Genomic DNA, 26,022 nt, shown 5'->3' with positions numbered 1-26,022 from the left:
AGGAGTGTCAGGATGATGAAATAAACTAAGGTGTGTGAAGAAAGTCTTTGCATTTCAGACTATTTCAGGAACGCTAGACAGTAGCAGCGGTTGATCGAGGAAAAAAGCAAAAACCTCGTAAAAACCACTATAGAGCATTTCGCCGTGAGAGTAAGTTTGACACTCTGAGGCTCCCGTAGTCAAGCTCGCCTTAAGAAAAGATGGCGCCGCCGGCCGAACTACCCATGTGCTGTTTCCGGTCGTACTCGGAAGCACGACTCCCAGCCGTAGCTGGGACTATCGGCAACTGCGAGCGGTGTGAGTTTTCTTAAAACTGCTCGTCTCGGAGCCAGTAAGCAGCTAACATGTCTAGCAGAAACAATAACAAGCTGCCCAGCAACCTGCCGCAGTTACAGAATCTGATCAAGCGAGACCCACCGGCTTACGTGGAGGAGGTAGGAATGCGGCGCGGTGAGGCTAGAAGCCGGGACGTGGCTGGTTGAGACAGTGGCTGGAGGGAGGCGTGGAGTGGAGCAGGGATCCTGGCTCGCCTCGTGTTCTGCTCTTAAGTTCAGAGGTTCCTCGAGAGGAGAAAAGGGGTTAAGGGAGAGACATGCCACAGGGTTCGTTCCCCACCTTTTGAAATCTGCTGCCCGTCTGGGTTTTCTGCCTGCTCCATAGACCCTGCTGCCACAGAAACACCATTTAAAAGATCTCATTTTTGCTTTAGGGATTATCTCCCGACCTCACTGAGGGGTCGAGAGACAAATGGTCCACCCCCAACCTCTGACTTCCAGACAGGTTTCTCAGGCCTTTTCTTTTCTGAAACCCCTAAATGGAATTAGTCTGTAACAGTGGATGAAACTTTTGTTTAGATTGTTTTCCACCGACGTCTGTTTCCGGGAGCCCGTGCTCGGTGCCATGGACTGTGTTGGGAAGGAGGGAGTATTCTCAATTATAAGGGACAGAAATAAGAGCTTAGTATTATCTAGTTAAAAAACAGGATTCAGTCTCATCGGAAGCTGGCATGACCTGGATGTGAGAATTTACCTCAGGAAAAGATGAAGTTGAAAATTAGATTAGGTCCAGACCGTGAGGGGCTTTGTATACTGACCTCATACAAATTGTGAACATTAAAGGTGTTTGAGCTGAGAAGTGACAAAATGAAAGTGATGATTTTGCTACATTATTTTGGCAAGTGCTTTCTTCAGACACCCATTTTTCTGACCGGCATTAAACAGGTATTTGCTTCAGTTACTTGTATGTGCAGATGGCTAACACAATTATTCATCTTTTGATTGCCCTTCTCATTTCCCTCCTCCCCCAGATTTTCACATAGAAATATTTATGTGAATACATTTTAACAAATAGCGGTCTCAGTGGTTTAGGTTACCAGTAGAGAGAGACTTTCCAAAGTTTCAAGGGAGTGGAAACAAAGACTAAGGAACAAATACAAGAAGTTAAGTAATATAGGTGAGGCTTTGAGATGTGTAAAGCACTGTAAACCATTGGCCAAAGTACTAGCTGAGACTCTGTACAGCGCTGTATTTAAAAGCAATGGTTTCAAAACTAACTCCGTATCCCGGCCTAACTGTTGACCAATTGTGTAACCAGAGAGGGTTAACCACTTGAGCCTACGTGTATTTTAATATGTGAGAAGGAGATAATACCTACAGAGGATTACTGTTTCATTCACTTAACAAATATTTATGCAAATTCACACATATTGTACCTCAATTTGGAGCTCACTGAACCAGTTAGGGCTGGTAATATAAAGAAATACTCATTCTTGGGGCTTCCATTGTGGTCCAGTGGTTAAGACTCCACGCTCCCAATGCTGGGGGCCTGGGTTCAATCCCTGGTCAGGGAACTAGATCCCGCAGGCCACAGCGAAGCTCCCACGTGCTGCAACTAAGACCTGGAGCAGCCAAATTTAAAAAAAAAGAAAGAAATACTCATTCTCCTTCTGAGTATCTCTCTCCCCCTCCCCTCCCCTTCCCCCTCTCCTCCTTTCTCCCTATCACTCTATCTAACGCATATACACATAGTTTAAAACCGTGGCCTAGGCATGAGAGTAGCTGTAGGGTGTGGAACTGAGGCCTTGTGAGTTCCAACATTAGATTGTTGGATTGTTGTTAGGATTAAACATAATTAAAACATAAATTATTAAACATAATTAAACATAATTAAATAATTACATGATGAGTTTGGCACTTAGCAAGTGCTGAATAAATGGAAGCTATTATTATTTCTGTGTGTCTATTGCTTTTGCCTGTTAACACATCTTATCTAGAACTCCAGGATAAAATCATAATTATTATTTAAAAGAAGGGGAATTTTGACTGGAGAGCTTTGTGTACTTGAATTATAATTTACATTTTCTGACTCACATATTTCTGCAGATACTAGTGCTCTATATACATGGACAATATAGTAGGGGGTCATTTAGATAGTAAATGGCAGTAGAGAGCCAGATCTGAATTTTTGACTCTTGTTTCACTGTTCTTTATACCTTACTACCTAAATTTCTAATGATAAGGGAAAGGGTCTTTAGATTACCCAAAATGTGCGCAGATTTTTCAAAACTCATTTTGAAGAATTCTGATAAGGAAAACATAGTGTTTCTACATACCTTTGCCACATCTTTGTCTCAATGCCATTATCAAAGATTTCTAAGTAATTTTTAATTCTCTACTGAGAAAGTCTTATAATAGAAGGTGACCAATTTAAATTTTATTTTTCTACAGTTTCTACAGCAGTATAATCACTACAAATCCAATGTGGAGATTTTCAAATTACAACCAAATAAACCCAGCAAAGAACTGGCAGAGCTGGTGATGTTTATGGCACAGGTAAGAAGATAATTTTTGAGTAAAACGAAGACCAGTTGTTGCACACAGCTTGCAGAATATTTTTCACTTATACCCAACCTCATTCCATTCGGGAGTGGAAACTTAATTTAAAAAAGAAAATTAATTTTCCCTTTTTGCAGATTTTATTTCCTCCTTATGTTCAGCTAGAGGATTTCACTAGAGCTTTTCACAGAACCAACCGGAGCAAAAAAGCTTTCAAACTATTTGTTTTCTTCAAATTCATCATAAAAACAGATTCTGAATCATGTCACATACTTTACTAAGACTAGAGGAAATATGAAAGGGGTCAGAGAGATTAGCATGTAGAAGAAAAATAGGTGGTTTGGAGCCATCTACTTCTGTGAAACATAGCCTTTTATTCTCCTTTTGCAGAACATCCTTAATATGTGCATATGAATTATAGGAGAGAAAGAAAAACTTCAGAAGAGCCTTTGCTTTGTTACAGATTGGTCAGTGTTATCCAGAACATTTAAGTAACTTTCCTCAAGAGCTGAAAGATCTTCTCTCCTACAACCACACTGTCTTGGATCCAGATCTCCGAATGGTAGGACCAGTAGTTGGATTGATAAATTGTGCTGTGTTCCCGTGTGCGTATAATATGTGTTTAAAGGAGAACAGCCTGTCATCTAAACATCTTTCTAAAATGTAAATCAGTGTGTCACCCATACCTTAAAATCCTTCTGTGGCTTCTCATTTACACAGAATAAAACTCAAACTTATTAACTTAGCCTGTAAGTCCCTACATGATTTGCTTCCTTCCTGTGTTTTTGACCTCATTTACTTTTCTGCTGCACTCCTCTCTCTGACCTCTCAGTTCTACCAGTATGCTAACCCTGCCAAGATGCTCTTTTCCCTTTTTTGATTAGGTGATTCCTTCTAGTCATTCAAATCTCAAATGCATGAAGAACCCTAATTATAACCTATAGTTTTTATAAAGCTTAGTTTAGACATTTATCTATTAATTGGCCAGTTTGAGCATTTAAACATTGTTACCTTAGTGATTGACATTGGGTCCTGTCTGGGATCCCCTTTACCAGGCTAGTGCTCCCATTTCCCCCACCCGCGGGGAATGTTGGCTGCTAATGGCCCCCAGCTGCCCTTTCTCTGGAGCACTGTCTTCAGCTAAATGGGAGCCCTAGCACCTGGGAAGTGGCCCTCCCAGCCCACAGGTGGTATCTGACTAACCCAGAGGTTCAAAAGCCCAGCCCTTCCCAAGGTCCAACTTTGTGTTGCAGTTTGTGCTCCAGGGCTTCTCTGTAATCAGACTAAAGCTAGTCTCCAGCCAAGGACACATCCTTGCCCAGCTTTTCTCTGCCCTATCCTGCCTCTTTCACTTCCCTTGTAGAAGAGAGCACACCCTGGACAGACCTCTGTAATAAACTGGGTTCTGCTTCTAGGGAACCCAACCAGAGGCATTTTCAAATCTTATATATCAGCTTTTCAAACACCTTTACAGCTGGTAGAACTTACACAAATATTATGATCTCAAAACCTACTAATATCCTTTACCAAAACTTATAAAAATGCTAAGTCTGTAGGTTCAACTTTGTTTCTTATTCTTGCATTTTCCCAGGCTTTCTGTAATTCTTCAATTTTTATACATTTCTAGGATTATCTTAATTTGTTCTGGCCAAAAAAAAAAAAGAATACCATCTCAGACAAGCCAAGGTTGGAGTCTCTGATTAACTCTCAGTTGGGACATGGGACCTGGCAGCACAGCCTAATAGGCTTCAAACTTGAACCATTACAGAAGACTTACCTATAGGTCAAGACTTAGGTCAAGTCCTTGTGGGCCGTACAGATTGGAGATTTTGAGTGTGGAGACTTAGTGTCTTTCCAAGTAATTAGGTCTTCTTTAAGTTTTGTGTGCTAACAGTACCCAACCAGATCGGTCTGCAGGCATTATTAAATAACTAAATGTGTGTGTATATTTCTTTATAGTGTTTTATGATGACTAGTGGGTTTTTAAAAATAATTAGGACGTTGCTAGGAAGCAAGGGATTGAGTCTGTATAATTAGCATTCGTTTTTAGAGTGTACTTGTGAAAGTTGGTGGTAAGCAAGGGTGCTACAACTACCATTGGGCCGTTCTTACTACAAACTGTATTTCAAAAGAATGCCTTGTAAGGTCACAAATTCAGTTTGATTATCCCAATTTAGTGTGTTATGTTATTGTAACCCACCTTTCTTATCTCTGTGGATTTACTGATCACTGCGTTTTTCTATGTTGACCCTTCCTTGACCTCCTGTGTAAAGGAGCCTTCCTGCAGTCACTATGTATCAATGATATTACCCTGTTTTATTTCCTTCCTATATGAGGTATACCTGTTGATATGCTTACTTGCTTGACTGTCCCCTCTTCTGCTCCACCCCCAGTGTAAGCTCCATGAGGGCAGAGTCTGACTGTTCTGTTGCCATGCCTAGAATAATGCCTAGTTAGTAGAAGACATTAAGTGCTTTTGGGATATACTTGCTCCATTTTCTCATCCTAACTTTATCATTATCTTATAGTATGTTTCTTTTTCCTTCCTGAGACATTTTGCAAAGCTTTGATCTTGCTGAGAAATAAGAATCTCATCAATCCATCAAGTTTGCTAGAACTCTTCTTTGAACTTCTGCGTTGCCACGATAAGCTTCTTCGAAAGGTAAAGAGCAAAATCACTCCATACCTCATTCTTCCTTGCAGTAACATGAAACGTATAGCATTTGGAGTCTCTTGATGCTTCATACTATTGGATACAGCTAAGAATAATTTTGATAGGAAAAAAATTGACCGTTGTGTGCATGCAATATAATGGTGATAGCTAACATTTATTGTTTACTTTTTGCTAGGTTACCATTTTCAGAGCATTTTACGTATTCGTTTACTCACAAAGTGCCATGAGATAGGGGTTATTGTTGTTGTTATTTTATAGATGAAAAGGCTGAGGCACAGAGAGAGAGAGTGATATTCCCAGGGTCACACAGCTTCTGAGTGGTGAGGCAGGAACATAAACCCAGGGAACCTGGCTCCAGAACCCAAGCCCTTTTCTGCTATGCTGCACTGACCAGCTAAATCAGAGCATGGACTGCACACTCGTGGCTGTAACCACTCCCAACCTCTTCCCCCCAAAACTGACTTTTTTTGTTATTAATATTTCCCTGTGACTTTGTGTTTGCTTGTATAAGTAAGACCAGAAGTTGAAGATTTATAAAGAATTTTAAGAAACAGAAACTAAAGTTTACATACATTAACTTAAAAAAAATTTTTTTTTTTTTCCAAAATATTAAGAGACTGCAACCATTTGATTTTAGCAGTTGTACTTCTTGGACTAACTTGTGAATAAAAGTGATCCAGGGGAGCATATTTTGGGTACCATTGATATTTGTAAAAATCCCAATATTGTCTTACATGCAGTTAGGGGCTTGGACTTTCCTTTTTATTTTTTTAATTTATTTTTTTTTAATTTTTTAAAATTTATTTATTTTTGGCTGCGTTGGGTCTTCATTGCTGCGTGTGGGCTTTCTCTAGTTGCGGCGAGCGGGGGCTACTCTTTGTTGTGGTGCTTGGGCTTCTCATTGCAGTGGCTTCTCTTGTTGGGGAGCATGGGCTCTAGGGCACACGGGCTTCAGTAGTTGCGGCACACAGGCTCAGTAGTTGTGGCTCGCGGGCTCTAGAACGCAGGCTCAGTAGTTGTGGCACACGGGCTTAGTTGCTCCGTGGCATGTGTGATTTTCCCAGACCAGGGCTCGAACCCGTGTCCCCTGCATTGGCAGGCGGATTCTTAACCACTGCGCCACCAGGGAAGCCCCGACTTTCCTTTGTAAGAACAAAACAAAACAAAACAAAAAAAGCAAATGTATTGAGATGTAATTCACAAACAATGCATCCATTTAAATGTACAATTCAGGGGTTTTTAGTGTAGTCACAGAGTTTTGCAACCATCACCACAGTCAGTTTTAGAACACTTATAGCACCCCCAAAAGAAACCCCATTCCTATCAGCAGTTACTTTCCATTTTCCCATCTGTCCCAGCCCTAGGCAACCACCAATGTACTTCTGGTCTCTATAGATTTGCCTACTCGGGATAGTTCATGTAAATGGAATCATATAATATGTAATTGTTTTGTGACTGCCTTCTTTCACTTAGTGAAAGTGAAAATTAAGTGAAAACACTTAATGTTTTCAAAGTTCATTCATGTTGTAGCATATGTAAGTATTCATTACTTTTTGTTGCCAAATAATATTTCATTGTCTAGTTATACCATATTTTGTTTATCCACTCATCAATTAGTGGACATTTGGGTTGTTTTCACTTTCTGGCTGTTATGAATAATGCAGCTATGAATATTTGAACATCAGTTGGAAATTTATTTTCATTTCTTTTGGATATATAACTAGGAGTGGAAATGTTGGGTCATATAACTTCATATTTAACTTTTTGAGGGTAACTTTCATTTTGCTTTACCTGCTTTTTTTTGTTTGTTTTATTTGTTTTTGGTCTCTTTTGTGATAGAATGAAAAGTGGGCAAAATTAAATCCTCCAGTACATTTATATTTCTCTCCAAATTAGGCAAGGTTAGAAATGTTGGTTAATGTGTATATGTTTTTGTTTCTTTTCCTCAGACTTTATATACTCATATTGTGACTGATATCAAGAATATAAATGCGAAACACAAGAACAATAAAGTGAATGTAGTAAGTACCCTTTTGTTTTCCATGTTTGCAGCATTGTACTACAGTATCGTGCAGTTTAAGTCTTCTTTCTCCTCTTTTTCTTCAGGTATTGCAGAATTTCATGTATACCATGTTAAGAGATAGCAATGCAACTGCAGCCAAGATATCTTTGGATGTGATGATTGAACTCTACAGAAGAAACATCTGGTAATATCTATGTACCTGTCTCTTTCGAAATAGTCTTTTATTCATTTGTAATTACCACAGAACACATACACAAATATTTTTCTTGATTTTGAGCCCTTTAATATATCTCTGCCATAGATTAGGTTGGAAGTAAAACTATGGAGGCAATCCAAATGACTAATAACAATATTGACTACCATTTCTTGAGCACTTGCACTATGCCTTACCTCATTCAACCTTCAGAACAGTGTAATGTAGCTTATTTGGGATCATTCCCACCTTATAGGTAATGAAACCCATAGGTTCATAAGTTTAAGTTTAGTAGCTAGTAAAAGGCAGAATTGAAATTCAAACCCGATCTGTCTGACTGAAATTCGGGCTCTTTCTACTCTGCCTCTCTGAAGATTTTCAAATCCATTTACCTTATATACTTAAATTATCATGTTTCATAAACTTTGGCTTGTTGGTACAGTGTCCCAACTCATGTCTTTTGCTTTTCTTATTCACTAATTTTGATAATATTCGTTGCAGCAGAAGATTTGGAGAAGCTAGAAAGTTTTTTTTTTTAATTATTGATAGTCCCACCCCCTAGAGATAATCAGTTAATATTTTATACTATTTCCTCCTGTCTTTTCTTTAATGTGAATTTTAAAGTGTGGTTGGAATTTTGCTGTATTGTAGTTTTTTATTGGTTTTTTATTCCGCCCCCAGTTATCTTGAGTAGGTTTTATGTCATTAAAAATTCTTCAAAAAATACACCTGAATGGCTGCATAATTTTCTGACACAAGACTGGGCTAAAATTGAATTAAATGTTTGCCTGTAGCTGACTATTTAGCAACCCTTGACTTTTTGAAATATTACAAACTATGAATTTTAACATGTCAGAAATATTTATTTTGTGCCATTGTCTGTGCTGTCAAATACAGTCGAATGAAAATTCACTTTAAAACATTCAACTGTCTTCCCCCAGGAATGATGCCAAAACTGTCAATGTGATCACCACAGCATGTTTCTCTAAGGTCACCAAGGTGAGCACGTGTACGGCTGCGTGAAGGCACTGTCTGTGAGTAGCCCGCTTCTCCAGCTAGAAGGTGAAGGAGATGGGTGTGCGAGGAAGAGGTGGTGTGCGGACGTGCTGCTCGTGCTTAGGCTGCTTCCCTGGTTTATCTGCGCTTTAGAGGAGTCACGCAAAATTATGAGTTTTTAAAATGCTTGGTATTAAACGATAGCCTTAGCGTTTATCTTGTTTTCCTCTGTAATTCTTGACTGCTCTTTTATTGGACTCAGGCACAGCTGAAAGAAATTTAAGGACATGTTTGACTTTCTGTTAGAGGGGCTATATCACTTTTCTTGTGGGGGGATGTAGAAGTTCCTGACTTCCTACTTGAAGGATAACAACTGTGTAGAGCCGGGCTAAGACAGATGAGCCCAAATCCTACCATTCTTTGTTTTTTTTTTTTTCTTCAGATCCTAGTTCATATGCATGTGTAAAATATAGACAAAAGTATTTATTCTTTGTTGTAAGCTGGGATGAGTAATTAACTTTGAATTGGTCTTTAGATATTAGTTGCTGCTCTGACATTCTTCCTTGGAAAAGATGAAGAGGAGAAACAGGACAGTGACTCAGAATCTGAGGTTAGTTTAACCATAGATACTTCTGAACTTTACAGTTTAGCAGATTTTATTATTGTTTTCAGTATAGATTGTAAAAGTTGGAAAGAAACTTAGATGCCACCTTTATCCTTTATTGAGTTCTGCCATGCTGAGATTTTATTCTATTTAGAACTTGTCACTTACATTCAGAAAGATTGGTTAAGTAACTAATAAAACTTAGATTCATTCAACCTTGTTCTTGGGCTAAAGCTATACCTATATCTCACTATATGAACTTAGAATAAAAATTACTGCCAATATATTTTTGAGGTTGAGTGTTGACATCATGGAAGTTTAGAGTGGAGAAAGGGAGAAGGGTAGTACAGCATCTTTAAAAGGAAGAATCAGGATTTATGATGTCATGAAATTTTCTTTATTAAAAAATATTTTTTATTAATATTAAAAAGAAATTCCCTTCCCATTTTAACATTTTGGTAACAAGAGTACTAGAATATGGGATAACACCTTTTGTTATTACTTTAGTAAATAATGTATGAACAATACATTCTTAACTGTATAAAATTTCAGATACTATAGATAAAAGTTATCTTGATCCTTTCTTATTTCCACTTGCCAGTTCCTTCTTCATAGGTAACCATTTCGTTTCCCATGCATTTCTGTGCGGATGTGTATACATATTGTCTTATGTGTGTGGTCTGTTTTTAAAACATATAAATAATATATGTATTATTTTGCAACCTGCTTCCTTTGTGATGACATATATAGATGTACCAGTGCATTTAGATATTCTTCTACTAGTACATATAGGTCTACCTCATTCTTTTAACCTCCACATAATATTTCAGAATATGGATGTACTATAGTTTAAGCATTTTCCTATTGATAAATATTTGTTTCCAGTTTCCTTTTTCAAATAAAAACAAAGTTGCATTCTCTCTGTATATTAATACTTCAATAAGAACTAAAAGCAAAATAAAAACAAAAGTCAGTGTTGCAGTGAAAATCTTTGTATGAGCCTGTTCCTGCAGATGGGCAAATTTGTTTTTTATTGAATTTTTAAAGTTGTGTTTATTTTTCATAGCTGCATGCAAAGAGTATAAGTACAAAGAAGTGATTAAAAGGGTTATTCCTTGCTTCTATGCAGAGTTTCCTTGTTTATAGTTTTACAAAGTAGTTTATTCTTCAGGATGAAGGACCAACAGCAAGAGACCTGCTAGTGCAGTATGCCACAGGGAAGAAAAGCTCCAAAAACAAGAAAAAGTTGGAAAAGGCTATGAAAGTCCTCAAGGTGAGACTTGTACCTGGGAAATGAGATAGGAATCATTAGAATGCAGAATATGTGTTCTTTAGAAAAGCTTTTAAGCATTTGGAATAGAGAAAATAGCATTTTGAAAGACTTAGAAATGTGTGATGACTTTTTAAGCACTAATTTTTTAGATGAATAAATGTTTTCAGCTCTAGCAAGATCTGTGGCTTGAATAAATTAATTTGATTAAATTCATTTGTTTTGATCACGATGTCTTCTCAGAAGAGTATGCAAATGAAGTACATTTTGTTTTGTAATAATTATTTGAAAGTCATTAATTTGGTCCTTGTGTGTTTTTTAATGTTCATATTTCCAAATCTCTTTAAGTCTCACAGGTGCTAATAGCTAGGACTTTTTGGCTGCATTGGGTCTTAATTGCTGTGCACAGGCTTTCTCTCGTTGCGGCGAGCGGGCGCTACTCTTCGTTGCAGTGCGCAGGCTTCTCATTGCAGTGGCTTCTCTTGTTGTGGAGCACGGGCTCTGGGCACACAGGCTTCAGTAGTTGTGGTGTGCAGGCTCAGTAGTTGTGGCACATGGGCTTAGTTGCTCTGAGGCATGTGGGATCTTCCCAGACCAGGGATCGAACCCGTGTCCCCTGCATTGGCAGGCAGATTCTTAACCACTGCGCCACCAGGGAGGTCCCCAAGGTTTAATCTTAAAAACCACCTTTAGTTCTTCTAGTTGCAAGAAAGGTTTTTGGAACAAAGATTTTTTTTTTTTTCTTTTTAATTAGTGTGATGGGGACTTCCCTGGTGGTCCAGTGGTAAAGAATCCACCTTCCAATGCAGGAGACATGGGTTCAGTTGCTGGTTGGGGAACTAAGATCCCACATGCCACGAGGCAACTAAGTCTGCATGCCACAACTATTGAGCTCGCATGCCTCAATGAGAGAGCCCATGTGCTGCAAACTACAGAGCCCACATGCTCTGGAGCCCATGCACCACAACTAGAGAGAGAAAACCCACGTGCCACAACTAGAGAGAAACCCGAGAAGACTGCATGCCGTAAGGAAAAGATCCCGCATGCCTAAACAAAAGATCCAGTGTACTGCAACTAAGACCCGATGCAGCCAAAAAAAAAAATAAGGAAAATAAATAAATATAAATGGTGTAATGGGCTTGATAACAGCCTTTAGCACATTAGCACATTTAATCCCAAGGGCCTTTTCACTGTAATTCAGAATGTAAATGTTTTCCTCTCCCTTTCTTTCAGAAACAAAAGAAGAAGAAAAAACCGGAGGTGTTTAACTTTTCAGCTATTCACTTGATTCATGATCCCCAAGGTACTATAATTATGACCTCCCAAGTTCCTTGTTGGCTTTATCTGCCTATTTAGATTCCTACCTTCAAGGTTACCAGGGAATATAAAATCCTTGGCACTTAATAGACAATCAGTAAATGCTTAGTTGTTACCTATTGGTTGTAGCCTAGAGAATTCTATTCCAAAGCAGTGATTCCCAATCCACAGCAAAATAAGAAAAATATAGAGGAACAGCTCTCTTTGCAATTCATGTCTTTAATAACACAGTACTTGTACTATAAGACATTGTGCTTGACCAAATGAAAAATTGACAATCTTTTATTAGTCCCTTTTTTTTTTAACTGGTATGTGGAAACCAAAAGTTTGGGAAACCCTGTTCTAGAACACTAGTTCTCAAACTAGAGTGCACATTGGAATCACTTGGGGAATTTATAAAACTATACTGGTACTTGGGTCCTGTTATTTCCAGAGACCGATTAGGTGATATGGGGTATGGCTGGGCAGTGGGGCTTTTAAATGCTCTCTATATTTTAGTTTTAGTTTGCTGACGCTTCCTCTAGGTCCGTGTTTCTCAGACTTTAAGGCACATACTGATCACCTTGGGATCCTGTTAAAGTACAGATTCTGTCTGATTCAGTAGGTCTGGGGGTGGGGCCTGCAGTTCAGTATTTCTAACAAGCTATTAGGTGGACAGCTGCTGGTGGTCTGCAGACCACACTTTGAGAAGCAGGGCCCCAGAGAACTATAAGTGGAGCATCTGTCAACAGTAACTCAAGATGTTGATGCTAAAAATCTTGGAAATCCTTAAGACTTAACTTTGGGCACCACTGAAGGTATATTTGCCCGTGTGTGAGTCTTTTCACCTTCGGTCATGCCGCTGTGTTTACCATCCTGGTTCTGCAGAGTGATTTCAGGCACAGCCATACCAGAGTCAGTGATCAAACTACTGCTTTTCTCTACACCTGCTAGATTATGTTGTATAGACCATGGGCCCACAGTATACTTCTCTGATCTTCTCCTTTCTAGATTTTGCGGAAAAACTACTGAAGCAGCTAGAGAGCTCTAAGGAGAGGTTTGAAGTGAAGATGATGCTCATGAACCTCATCTCCAGATTGGTGGGAATTCATGAGGTTTGAATTACATTATGTTTCTCTTGATGGATATTAGAAGTAGAATTTTTCTTGGTAAAAGGGCACTAAGGTAGAGCAGTGGCTTAATTTTACCCTCCCAAACCATTTAAACCCATACAGTTTACAAAGGGATAAAATCTTTCACTCTGAAAATAGCTGTTTTTGTCACTTTGTTTTCTTATCACTTAGTATGGATGTTGAATTGTACATGTATTCAGTTTATGGACAGACTATTTTTGTTCTGTCTTTCTACTTTTTATTTTATTGTATCTGTGTTTCACTTACACATTTTCCTGAGCCAACAGAGCCCACATATTTTTATCAACCGTTATTACATTTCACAGTTTACCCCTTCATAGCTTTCCTGACTTCCAGCCCACTCTAGCAGGAGGATCATGTTTGCAAAGCTGAATTCTCTGGTCATTCACTTTATATTAAATTAGACTGCAAGAGCTCCTTGGTGGTATAATGTATATATATTGTGTATACATATGGAAACCTCACACATACTCAGACTAACTGCCATTGTAGAAAAGGAAGGATTCCCAGAAATTCAGCCCGTGAAGAAATGACCGTTGAGGTTGTTCTCTATAGTTTTGCTCTTATAACTAGTGCTGTTCTGATCATCACTGAATGTGTTGCTTTCTTCAAAAAAAAAAAACAAGAAGTAAAACAGGCTCCTTCATGGAAAATCAAACAGTATAGACCTATATCAAGTTAAAAATGAACAAATGCACTTATTCCATTTCTCTAAGGAAAACTTAATATTTTGGTGAATAAATTGCTTTTTCTACATGGGCTGCAGTTCTAAAGCAGGATTACCAGGTCAATTCTTGTTATATTTGTGCAATAATTTCAAGTCATACCTGAATCTGAGCTCAGTGGAAAAGCAGAAGTGATTCTTAATTCAAGCATGGTTTGATGGAAATGATACTGGAGTTTCACATCTGGCTACAGTTGAACACCCATCTCTGTATTGAACCCAAGTCTTCCCTTTTACTTCTCTGGTCCTGGTTTTGCTCTGTGGCTAAAATAGAAAAAAATTTATTCTCACATGATGATCTTTGAAAAAGACTAGGCCATCTCCAGAGTTTCTCTTCTTGAAGTTAAAGATTACAATTGTTTTAATAACTGGATCCTTGTCTCCTTTATCTAGGTAGACTCCAGAGTGTTAGTGGTTTCTGTCTAAAATATGGAGCTCAGAGTAATTCCTCCAGTGTGGTTGGACTGGTATCCCATAACAAAACTAGACTGTGGGTTTTTTGGTGATCAGATTACACTAGGCACTATTCAGATTTGAGTTACTATTATCTTTGAAGACTAAAAAATTGGTTCTGCAGCCACACCAATTTAAAAGTAGAAGAAAGTTGCTTTTTGACTGCCTTTTCACCCCCTGGTTTATTCTGTGTACACTTTCTTCTTCCTTGACATTATAGGATAGCAACAAGGCCTTCCTTTCTTTGGTTAATACAGCACATTGAATCATCCTGTAGCATGAATGCTGTTGAGAAAAAAAGAAAGTAAAAAAATGATTCCCAGTTAGTTGAGCTTGGTGATATAATTGCATCATGGAGAAATGAAACTCCACAGCTCAGCCAGATATATATTAAAGTCAGTGCATTCTTCTTTCCACAGCTTTTTCTCTTCAACTTCTACCCCTTTGTGCAGAGGTTTCTGCAGCCCCACCAAAGAGGTAAGGCTTCCACTTGCCGTGTTCCTTTGGTGGCCTTGGGGTTAACCATCCAGAGTCTTTTGTTCTGGAATTAATACTAAAGACAAGAGTTAGGAGTGAAGGGTGTTCTGCTTCAGAGACAAGGAGAGAAACCTGTATGTTTTCTTTCCAGATTCTGCCATGAGGTAATTGTTCTGCTCATCAACTTGAAGAAATAATTATTTGAGGGGGGGAAAAACACCAAAACAAAATGTTGGTTTCTCAAAGCAAGTCTTTTTGTAATACTATAAATACTCATGTGAAAAATTCTAAAAAAGAATTTTGACTATTTATTGTAACTTCATTATAGATACCAGGGTTTAACTTACTGCTTTCATTGCCCTCATTTATATTCTTAATTAAAAGCAACGTGAAAGCAGGAAGGAAGAGATGGTTGTTTTTGCCTTTGAACTTGAACCAGGGTAGGAAAGAAATGAACATTTATTGAACATTCAACGTGAGCCAAGCACTGTGCTAAGTACTTTACATACAGTCATCTCATTTAATCCTCACTTCAATCCTGAGAGGTGTAGAAAGAAAAAAGAAAAAAAGACCAAGATCACTCAGCAAACAGTGGCTGGTTAGGCTTCACCTCACTCCTTTGTTTTGCCAGAGGCCTTGTTCTTTATCCATACTGCCCCTTTAAAGGGAGAGTGTGCGTATATATGTGTTTGTACTTACTCATTGATTGAGTGACTTCTAGCCTGAGCACTGCATTAGACACCAGTGAACACAAAGTAACATCCTCACCTTCATAGAGCTTACATTCTAGAGGAAGATCCACAGAGTGCTGTGTGTAATATGTCCAGGTGACGGGAAGTATTTTGAGGAAAAAGGAAGCAGGTGAGGACAGTAGGGAGTGCTGGGGTGGGTTCTGTCTAGATTATGTGGTCAGGAAATCACTTTGATAAGGCAGCAGTTAAGCAGGGCCAGGAGGAAGCGAGGCAGTGAGCTGTGCAGATGTTGGGGGTTGGGTGCTGGGGCAGAGCAAGCAGCAGTAGCATTATGGCCAGCGCGTGCTGGCCATGTTTGCCGTGCTCCTGAGGGCAGGGCAATAAACTGACTGTGGCCTTTCCCATCTCTGACCTTTTTAGAAGTAACGAAGATCCTTCTGTTTGCTGCACAGGCATCTCATCACTTAGTACCCCCAGAGGTGAGAACTCTTAAACTTTCCTTCTGTCAGGATCTAGTGCATACGTAGCCCTGCCACTAAGTATATCATGGTGGCTTTTCCCACAGGGATTACCGTCCTCCCTGCCTTTTTGAAACTGAGTAGAAGAGACACTAGCTCTTAAGGAGATATCCATAGCAGTTTACTCATAGAAGTAAAAACATTTTACTGTAGAAAGTAAAGTTTATTTTGGACAAGTTGTTGAGAATTCTGGTTTTGTTTAATTGCCAAATTTTATGCTGGGGAGGGCAAGAATATCAGTGAATTTATAGTGATTATTATTCAAAACTGATCATTTCTTTCTTTGATTCAAATAGTGTTGGAGGATCGTGGGTCAAAGCAATTTTTAATCCATGTTGAGAACTAATATTAAAGGCGAGCCAAATTTAATCTGAGGATAGCTAAGAAGAAGGCTGAAACCCAGAGTGGAGTGTTTTTCTCAGTCTTCCTCAGTCTTGATCCTTCCAACTCCCAAACCGAAGGTGGAGGGCTGTTTTTCCACTGTAATAGTTTATGGTCCCTTCATTGTCAAGCGTTTGAGTAGGTGTAGACGTTTTACCAGCACTCATATCCTTTCTCTCCCTCCTGTTCAGATCATGCAGTCATTGCTCATGACTGTGGCCAACAATTTTGTAACCGACAAGAACTCTGGAGAGGTCATGACAGTAGGGTATGTAGAATGTGGCTGTAGGCAGTGGGTATGGTCGTAACACACTGGGTTTGCTTTCCATTACCAGGATGTAAAATTTCATCTATAATGTGCTCTCTGCAAAAACAGTTTAAAGTACACTTCAGTCTTCTCAGCAGGCTTGCTGTTTTTAATTTATTGGTCAGAATTTTGAGCCAGAGAAAAGATATTTGCCCTTCTAATCAACATTTTGTTTTTTAACTAGCTTTCCCTCTTTCAAATGAATGCTTGTGTGGCAATCTAAATGTTTTTCTTCTGTCTTCTACCCTGAATTCCTATCTTCCCTGGAACAAATGATTCGTTATGGAATCATTTTTTAATCCCAAGGCGGTTCAGTGGCCCTTTTGATTAATTCAAAAGCACTTAATGAGTGTGAGCACTAATTTAAGGACGACTCATCTGTCCTAATAACTAAGCAGTATGCTGAACGCTGCTTTGTATCTCCCTTGGAAAATATTGCTGGGATAACAGCCCTAAAGACCTTTAACTTTTCCTTATTTGACCTAGTACTATCTCCCCTAGAGTGGGCGAATAAATGCTGCTGTCATATACAGGCACACTTCCTTTTATTGCCCTTTGCTATATTGCTCTTCACAGTTACTGTGTTTTTTTACAAATTGAAGGTTTGTGGCAACTTTGTGTGGAGCAAGCCTATTGGTGACATTTTTGCAGCAGCATTGGCTCACTTCATGCCTCTGTGTAACATTTTGGTAATTCTCACAATATTTCAAACTCTCCACCAGCAAAAAGATTATGTCTCACTGAAGGCTCAGATGAAGGTTACATTTTTAGCAATAAAGGATTTTTTAATTAAGTTACGTACTTTTTAAGACATAATGCTATTGTACACTTAATAGACTACAGTATAGTTAAACATAATTTTTGTATGTACTAGGAAACCAAAAGATATGTGTGACTCACTTTATTGCAGTGGTCTGGAACCAAACCTGCAATATCTCTGAGGTGTGCCTGTATTTTACAGAGATGACACTGTTTCTTATTCTTCTAATAGAGGAAATGGCAGTAAACTGTCTGGAATCAAAGCCCTCTGAGGCTCCCCACCCTCACACTCTACCATGCTGCAGTTTTAAAGACCTAAGACCTATAAAACCCAACTTACGTTCCTTTTGATTTAGTCTTTTTAGAAAATATTCTTAGGTTGAACCACATGAAACTGCTGGGGGGTTTTTGTTTGTTTGTTTGTTTTATTTTTTTCCTTTTTTTAGAATCAATGCTATAAAAGAGATAACAGCTCGATGTCCTCTAGCCATGACTGAAGAACTTCTCCAAGACCTGGCTCAGTATAAAACACACAAAGATAAGAGTAAGTGGTGTGTTATTCTCAGTAGATCAAAGAGTACAGAGTAATTCGTTTTTACCTCAATAGACTCTTTGCTCTGAAGTTTCTAATTAAAGGTATTATTTTCCAGATGTGATGATGTCTGCTAGAACTTTGATTCAGCTCTTCCGAACACTGAATCCTCAGATGTTACAAAAGAAATTCCGGGTAGGTGAAGCATACATATGTTGATCAAGGATTTGGTCTCAGAAAGTGAGGGTAATTTCCTACAATTTGAGTTTGAGTATTTCTGATGCTTCCATTAGGAGTATTGGTGATACATGTAGTTTTATTCTTTAAGCTCAGAATAAAATTGGTTGAATACTTTTGCTTAACTGTTTTATAGTTGGTATATGCTGTTTGAGGATGAATGACTTTTACAGACCTGTTAGACTGTTTGAAGTCAGCAACTGATGGCAGCATTGAACAGGCTGTTCCCTAACCAGATACTACCTCTTTCAAGTTGGGACAAAGAAAGATGCATGTATGTAACAGAAGGAGAGATCTCGAGACTTAATTGACGTTTCCTGAGGTGGATCAGAAGAAAGCAAGAAGGGGCTTCCCTGATGGCACAGTGGTTGAGAGTCCGCCTGCCGATGCAGGGGACACGGGTTCATGCCCCGGTCCGGGAAGATCCCACATGCCGTGGAGCGGCTGGGCCCATGAGCCATGGCCGCTGAGCCTGCGCATCCGGAGCCTGCGCTCCGCAATGGGAGAGGCCACAACAGTGAGAGGCCCGCGTATCGCAAAAAAAAAAAAAAAGAAGAAGAAGAAGAAGAAAGCAAGAAAACAGTGGGCAAAGTTCTGGCTGGGGTATTTACTTTGACCCAAGACATTGGTGGACTGTTTCTGTCATTCGATTGCTTCCATTTTTTGTGATTCTCCCTCTCAATTCATAATCCTGGAGAATCCTTTTCATGAATAATGTTTTGCAGTTTAAGCACCTCATTAAAAACTACTTCCTTTCCTTTAGGGTAAGCCTACAGAGGCCTCCATAGAAGCAAGAGTGCAAGAATATGGAGAACTAGATGCTAAAGGTTACATTCCAGGAGCAGAGGTTCTGGAAGTTGAAAAAGAAGAAAAAAATGCTGAAGAAGATGAAGGTTCATTTTTGTTTCACCATTATTCAGGACAAAATCACTCCTGCTATATCTGTATTGATCTTGAAATCTTTATATTGTTTGGACATTCATTCAGCAGATGCTTCCTGGTAATGACTCTGTGCCACGCCCTGTTACGGGCACTGAAGGTCAAATGGGCATGGTCCTGCTCTGAGAGAATTTACATTCTGGTGTAGGAAATGCCTTTTCATGTCCTTCAGATTGGCTGCCCCTTATCAAGGGCATGCTGTTTGACACTTGGGAAAGATAATGGGTTTCTTTTGTTGCCTAGAAAAAAAATAATGAAGATTAGTCTATAGCAATCCTCCTGTTGAAGGAGAATGCTTGTTGAACTGGTCAAAGAATGCTTGAGGAACTCCATTCTCATTTCCAGGGTTAGCATTTACTGCATTGGTTGCTAGGGTCCTTTCTTCTTCCTGTTCATCCCTTCATTATTTCAACAAAACTTTCATAAGCACTAGCTATGAGCCAGCCACTGTCAAAGCCAAGATGAATGATATGGTTCTTGTCCTTGAGGGTCTCTCATAAACAGCTAATAAATCATCAACAGGATTTATGATTGGAGTGGGGTATAAGGGTTGGAGAGAGGTCAGGTCCACCTCAGAGGTTCAACAAAGGCTTCAAGGAAATGGTGACCCATGAGCCGTATTTGGAATGATTAGTGAGCAATGGTAGTATAGTGGAGACTTGCCAGGCAAACTGTGAGCAAAGTACTGAAGGGTTTAGGAAACTATTAGAATGTAGGATACAAGGTGATGCACAGAAGGCGATGAGACTAGAGATAGAGGTGGGGCCTCACGTGAGTGGCTGTGTAGGCCATGCCTAAGAGCTGGGACACTGTCTTGCAGAACATGGGCATCTGCAGAGAGACTGCAGGTATCCTTCATTTTGAAAGCTTACTGTGGTGGCTCCGTTAGGAACTCTGATACCTCTTTACTGAGGTGTCTACGAGGTTCTTATACAACCAAAAGTTTCTGCCTTGGTTCTCTGAATGACTTGTTTCTAACTAATTTCTCAAACGTATAAATGTGCTTAGACAAGTTAAATAACTTGTATGTGGCCACTGTAAATGTACAAGTACAGTTCTGATGGACATGGCTAGTTTGGTGGAAAGAATGTAGGCTCTAGAGTCATATATGATTTTCCTAATTTCAGTGTAGGCTGCATTTCTAGCAGTGTGGCCTGGGGCAGGTTACTCAACTCTGGACTCTATTCCTCTTTTGTTGAGTCACGAGGGTTAGAGAAAGATTGTAAAGTTTTGGTTCATGGTGGATAATCAGTGGTTATTCTCCATTCCTTGACTTAATTAAATTGATGTGGTTTATTTAACAATAATATTGCTCAATTCTTGGTGAGCATCTGTTTGAGGTTCATTACCTAAGTTTTCTTTTGCTTGATTTATCTCAGTGTACCATGAACACTCAACATAAAGTGGGTGCTAATGGGGTGCTCTTTTTCACACAGATGAGTGGGAAAACACGAGTCTCAGTGACGAGGCAGTTTCTGATGGCGAATGGGTTGATGTGCACCATTCTTCCGATGAAGAACAGAAAGAAATCGTGAGTCCTAAAATGTCCTTTTCTCAGTGTTGAGGGGCTACGCCCTCACTGGAGCTAGTAGCCGTTTAAGCCTGTGTTGTGTCCTTTCAAGTCTGAGAAGCTGAACAGCATGCCCTTGGAGGAGCGGAAAGCCAAAGCCGCGGCCGTCAGCACCAGCCGAGTGTTAAGTCAGGAAGACTTCCAGAAAATCCGAACGGCCCAAATGAGGAAAGAACTCGACGCTGCCCCTGGGAAAGCCCAAAAGAGGAAATACATCGAATTAGACAGTGATGAGGGGCCCAGGTGAGACAGTGTGTACACCAGGTCTTCAGTCAGCTCACGCGATTATGAAAGTATTAGGAAAAGGAGTTCCATCCTTGTTACGTATTACATTTTTTCCTTCACCCCAGGGGTGAGTTACTTTCTCTTCGGGACATTGAACGCCTTCATAAAAAGCCAAAGTCTGACAAGGAGACAAGACTAGCCACTGCAATGGTGAGTGGGGCATGTCATTGCCTAGTTGTTTAAACAGAAAGCAGATAAAGTGAAATATGACTCAGAACTTGTATAGGCACAGAACTGCAGGGTTTTTTTGGCTGCATTGGGTCTTCGTTGCTGCGCGCAGGCTTTCTCTAGTTGCGGCGAGTCGGGGCTACTCTGCGTTGAGATGCGTGGGCTTCCCATTGCGGTGGTTTCTCTTGGTGTGGAGCACGGGCTCTAGGCGCGCGGGCTTTAGCAGTTGCGGTGCGTGGGCTCAGTAGTTGTAGCTCCCGGGCTCTAGAGAGCAGGCTCAGAAGTTGTGTGACGCAGCAGCTTAGTTGCTCCGCGGCATGTGGGATCTTCCCGGGCCAGGGATTGAACCCGTGTCCCCTGCGTTGGCAGGCGGATTTTTAACCACTGCGCCACCAGGGAAGTCCCTGCAGTATTTTATTTTAATGTTTTAAATAAAAGTATAATTAACATAGAATAAAAGGCACAGATAAGAGGTGTTCAGTTAGATGAGTTTTAACAACCTGATAGCCACATATGTAACCACCGTCTAAGACAAGCTGTAGAGCACAGAAAGGCACAGTTATATGTTCACGGTCTCAGGGAGGCTCAGTACATTTACCAGAGCTATGAGAAAAGCAGGGGAATGTTTGGTCATTAAAGAAAAGCCAGAGACAGTTAGAGCTGCCGCAGGCAAGTCCTGTGGCTGTTTGCGACTGCAGCCTGCCTACCTTTCCAGCTTCATTTTCTCTACCTTGACTTGTTTCAGACGCCATTCTAAATGGCCTCCACATTACCCTCTATTCCATTTGTACTGACACTTGTTTAGATAAGTTTGAAAACCCATGTTCTTTCTCCACCGCAACTTTGCATATACTATTTCTACCTGAAATGCTCTACTCTTCCCTCCTTCCCTCCTTTCCTCCTTTCCTCACCAGGAAGGCCTTCATCCTGCAAAAAACAGCTCACAGGGTCTCCCTCTCTCATAGGCTCCTCTGGCCTCTAAGAAACCTTTTCTTCCACTGAGCTCCCCTTGCCCAATTACAACACATCATGGTCATTTCTTCCCCTGGACTGAACTGAGTCTCTGGGGAGCAGTGACTGTGTGTTCCCTCCACCTTAGTGTCCTTGGCATCCAGTGGAGCTGGCACAGAGGAGATGTGTATGTTGATGAGATAACTCCTGCAGTGGTATTTTTGTGTGTGTGTGCTGATAGGCTGGAAAAACAGACCGAAAAGAATTTGTGAGGAGAAAAACCAAGATGAATCCATTTTCCAGTTCCACGAATAAGGAGAAGAAAAAACAGAAGAACTTCATGATGATGCGGTATAGTCATAACGTCCGGTCAAAAAATAAGCGTTCCTTCCGAGAAAAGCAGGTGAGCTCAACTTGAAGCTTGACTGGGTAGAGTGATATTGTTGTTCTAAGACTTCTCTACATTTGAGTGGAGTTGTGCCTTCAAAAACCTTGTATTATGTGTGTCTTAGGATTAATGGGGTGCATTATTGGAGAGCATGGAGAGGTGGAAAGTGGTCAGGGCTTGTAAATCCTAGACCTGACTTTGTTGAGATTCAGCTGTGTGACCAAAGGGAGGCGATTTTCCTCCTCTGTAAATAAAGGAGTTTAAACTAGATGAGCTCTGAGGTCCATTCCTGTGCTAAAATTCTCTTGACATTGCATCTGTGAAATATATCGAAATTAACTGAATAATAATTTTTGAGTGTTTATTATATGGTACTTTTTTCCAAAAAGCAATAATTATATGTGGTAATATCTCAGTAACAGTTTCAGGAAAGCAGTACAAACTTAACAGTTCTGTTGTTGGCATGATCCTTTCTCTGTGTACCCTTCTGCAAAGCCATTATGTTCACAGACCTTTGGAATTGTGTTTTATCCATTTTCAGTCTTTGGTGGGTAGTCCTGTGCTGCTCTGTTGGCTTGCTTATTTCATAATTCATTGTAGTAAAACAAATTTATGTTTTTATATCCTCCTCCACTGCCAATGTACCAGAGTGTATATCTAAATGTACTAGGAAGAATCTCTAGGAAGTCAGGTCAAGGGAAAAATAGTGCCACATTCTGAACCAGTGTTCCTAAATTGCAAGCCAAGGATGAGCCTGCCAGGCCTGAATGTGACAGCCAGCTCTCCAGGGCAGGGCTCCATAGGTGTGGGAACCAAGTCAGTATGACTAACTCTGTTTATTTAATCATTCTAGTTCTAAGCTCTTCAACAATGTTATGTAAGTAATAAAGTGGCAGTAATTTTGATTAGAATTTGTTGAAAGTTTAGGTGAAAGGAAAGGTGCCATTAAACAGTCTGAATTTTGCCAATTTAAATGCATGGTTGAATTGATTACATTCATTAGTTTATCCTTCCCCTGCCCTTTATAAGATTTTTGGGTCGAGGAAGTAATGACCATCCAGTTGGCAGGCCTTGCTTCGTTTTGAGGTTTTTGTGACCTTGCTACATGTTATCTAGGGGTGTTCCCCCAGCCCCTACTTCCTCTACTTTTTAGCATGCTTTTTTTTTGGCATGATAGAGAAGCCTTGCTTTGTTCCTGTCAGTACCTCTTTCAGTATAAAATACTTCTCTCAAAGATTGAAGAATTTTGTAAGAGGAAGTTGGTTCACTGGATATGTGCTATAGTTCATGTGAACAATATGAACAGGTACTGTGATTAAACCGACTTTACAAATGAGAAAATAAGACCTAGATAGCTGAATCTGAGAAATACCTTCTTAGCCACGCAAATTAGGTTAAAATGCACTGGTTGATTTTTTTTTTTCTACCATAAGCGTCCCAGTTACTCTGCATATCTACAAAGACATACCAAGACCCAGATCTGAGCTAAAGGCAAGGAGTCAGTAACTTAAAGTCATAAAATTCAAAAAGCTTGATTAGAGCCAGGCAACTTCCACCCCCGAAAATGCTTTAAAGTTTCTAGGACTCAGAGAGTGGTGGTTGCTTGGGAATTAATGGAATCGTATCCATCACACACTTAAGATGTATACACTGACCTTGGTTATCTTCTTTTTATAATTTGGGTTTATTCTTAATCTTTTATTTAATATTCTGTTGTTTTCTTTTGGGAACTGTAAGACTTTATAAGGACGTTCATAGGTTTGCTGTGAACATTGGTCCTGTGGTCTTTTTCTGTAGATCATATTTACATTTTTTTTTTTTATCTTCCAGCTGGCGTTACGAGATGCTCTCTTGAAAAAGAGAAAAAGAATGAAGTAACTTCCAAGCAAGTTTTCCATTCCAGGGAGAATGCTAAATTCGTGTCACTACTCTGAAAACTAGTACATTTAGAATGTTTACATTAAAAAGTCCAAAAGCACTATATTGTGAAAACCACAGTAAACTTGGTAGCTTCTGGTGTTCTTATTTTAGAGATGGGTAGGGGTGGGAATGTTTGAAATGTAAACAGTAATGGTGTTGTAAAATCATTTTCATTTAGTGTTCATGAAAAAATATATATATAGAGAGAGAGAGAGAGAGAGAGTGCCTATTAATTGTCACTGAAGATATAAAATTGAATGAGCCACAACTCCTCACTCAAGGTATTTATAGCCTATTTGTAGGATGGGGCGAGGGGCAAGTATGTATCTGTGTATTTACAGCGTTGTATAAATAGTTCTCTAGTAGAGATAGGTTCATGCTTCTGTGGGGTCACAGAGGCCTTATGGACTAACTCTGCAGGGGATGGGAGTTATATATTCTCTTAAAACAGGACAGTGTTACAAGAGTAAGAGGATCTTACTTGTAAATAGGCTTACCTGCCGAAAACAGGTCCCTGCTGTACAGATTTTGGGTAGACAATATAGCTTTTTTAGTCCATCCATCCAAAAGATGTGATTTTTTTTTTAATGCCAGATACTGGCTTTTTGGTTAAAACCTTGCTTTTTACATCGCCTTACGTATAAATAGTAATCTTGGAGTGGCCTCAGTTCATCATTTGGGCTGCTCATTCTTCCACAGAGGAAAAAGAAATTAGATTGGTTTCCTCAGCCTTCCTTCACCCTGTAATATTTTCATCCCACCGTTTGCCATGTCTCACTCAATAAAAGGTTTCTAATGTCAAATAGGTACTCTGTGTGCTGAGTGGTGTGTGTTGTCTCCCTTCACTAGGTGTGCTTGAGTAGATTTCAGGGGTCACCGCACGAGAGCCGTGGTCAGCTGTTTGCAAGTTGTTGCGTTTGGAAATAGTTTGGTGCCCTTTGTCTCAGATTTCTTAGGTAGTGTGGTAGTTGGGGAAATTGCTTCAAGCTAGAGGAAAAGGCAATTTTCTGCCCACCCAGCAGCTTCTAAAACCACTTTTCTTACTCCTTTTCCAGCGTCTTCTGTTCACTTTCTCAGTTCAACTTCAGTTTTATTTGAATGAAACTTTGTGACTTTTCCTAAGACGCTCCATACCACTGGGGATTAGTTATGAAGACCTCGCGGTTTACTGATTAAATTGCACTGGCCTAGTGAGAGGAGCCCTCAGTCAACCCCCAGCAGCTTCAGCGATTCACAGGAAGTGTCCGATGCACGTTTGAACGTTTCAGACCTGAAACTCCTCTCTTCTCTCTTTGAATTTTTGAACTGGGTGTCTCCTTATGTGTCTAGCTCCAGAGAGAAGTAAATAAAATTCAAAATGGCCAGCTACCTAGGGTCTGTAGCTTTGCTGTGTGGATTGTGATGATGCCTGGAACTTCCATCCTTCCCCTAGACTTTCCCACCCCACTTAGCTGCCAAGAGCCCAGTCCATTCTGTGTTCTGACTTCTGTTCTTCTACTACTCTTAACTGAGGTTTATATGGAAGCTAGGTATCTGGCTTTAAAAGCTATAGCCTTAACTTCTACTTCCTTAATCCTGTAGTAGGTTCCTTTTATTATTTTATAAGTCTTCTCTTGAGAATACTTTCTGTTTGCTCTAAATTTGGAGGTCAGATCCTCACAAGGATGCTGCCAGCAA

General features: G+C 39.8%; 1 protein-coding gene across 2 annotated transcripts; it reads left to right on the top strand.

The window, feature by feature from the left end:
* The first annotated feature begins 191 nt into the window (after positions 1-191).
* SDAD1 (SDA1 domain containing 1) lies at positions 192-25,138 on the top strand. 2 transcript variants are annotated; one of them, XM_022599468.2, is made up of 22 exons: positions 192-434; positions 2,727-2,831; positions 3,298-3,396; positions 5,386-5,496; positions 7,458-7,529; positions 7,615-7,715; positions 8,666-8,723; positions 9,256-9,330; positions 10,496-10,597; positions 11,828-11,897; positions 12,902-13,005; positions 14,641-14,698; positions 15,811-15,869; positions 16,481-16,557; positions 17,802-17,899; positions 18,006-18,082; positions 18,888-19,017; positions 20,500-20,594; positions 20,686-20,876; positions 20,984-21,068; positions 22,279-22,440; positions 24,256-25,136. In XM_022599468.2, exons 1-22 carry the CDS (start codon positions 345-347, stop codon positions 24,301-24,303), a joined length of 2,067 nt encoding a protein of 688 aa, XP_022455176.2. In that variant the 5' UTR covers positions 192-344; the 3' UTR covers positions 24,304-25,136. The 2 variants fall into 2 exon arrangements, with proteins under 2 accessions (XP_022455176.2, XP_022455177.2); XM_022599469.2 differs by lacking the exon at positions 192-434 and having other exon boundaries at positions 2,725-2,831; positions 3,225-3,396; positions 24,256-25,138.
* Positions 25,139-26,022: the final 884 nt, after the last annotated feature.

This window comes from Delphinapterus leucas, chromosome 5, assembly GCF_059928025.1.
Source record: "Delphinapterus leucas isolate spDelLeu-1000000601 "Yukka" chromosome 5, BTC_Dleu_Yukka2, whole genome shotgun sequence".
In the NCBI taxonomy this organism is placed as follows: domain Eukaryota; kingdom Metazoa; phylum Chordata; class Mammalia; order Artiodactyla; family Monodontidae; genus Delphinapterus; species Delphinapterus leucas.
Note: the sequence above shows the minus strand (reverse complement) of the source record. Positions and strands in the feature narration are given on the sequence as shown.

What these genes read in the sequence shown, in the direction of transcription:
- SDAD1 (XM_022599468.2), top strand. Translation starts at nt 345, where the DNA reads ATGTCTAGCAGAAACAATAACAAGCTGCCCAGCAACCTGCCGCAGTTA. An exon ending in TGTTACAAAAGAAATTCCGG is followed by an intron (nt 18,083 to 18,887) that starts GTAGGTGAAGCA and finishes CCTTTCCTTTAG; the next exon opens with GGTAAGCCTACAGAGGCCTC. An exon ending in CAAGACTAGCCACTGCAATG is followed by an intron (nt 21,069 to 22,278) that starts GTGAGTGGGGCA and finishes GTGTGCTGATAG; the next exon opens with GCTGGAAAAACAGACCGAAA.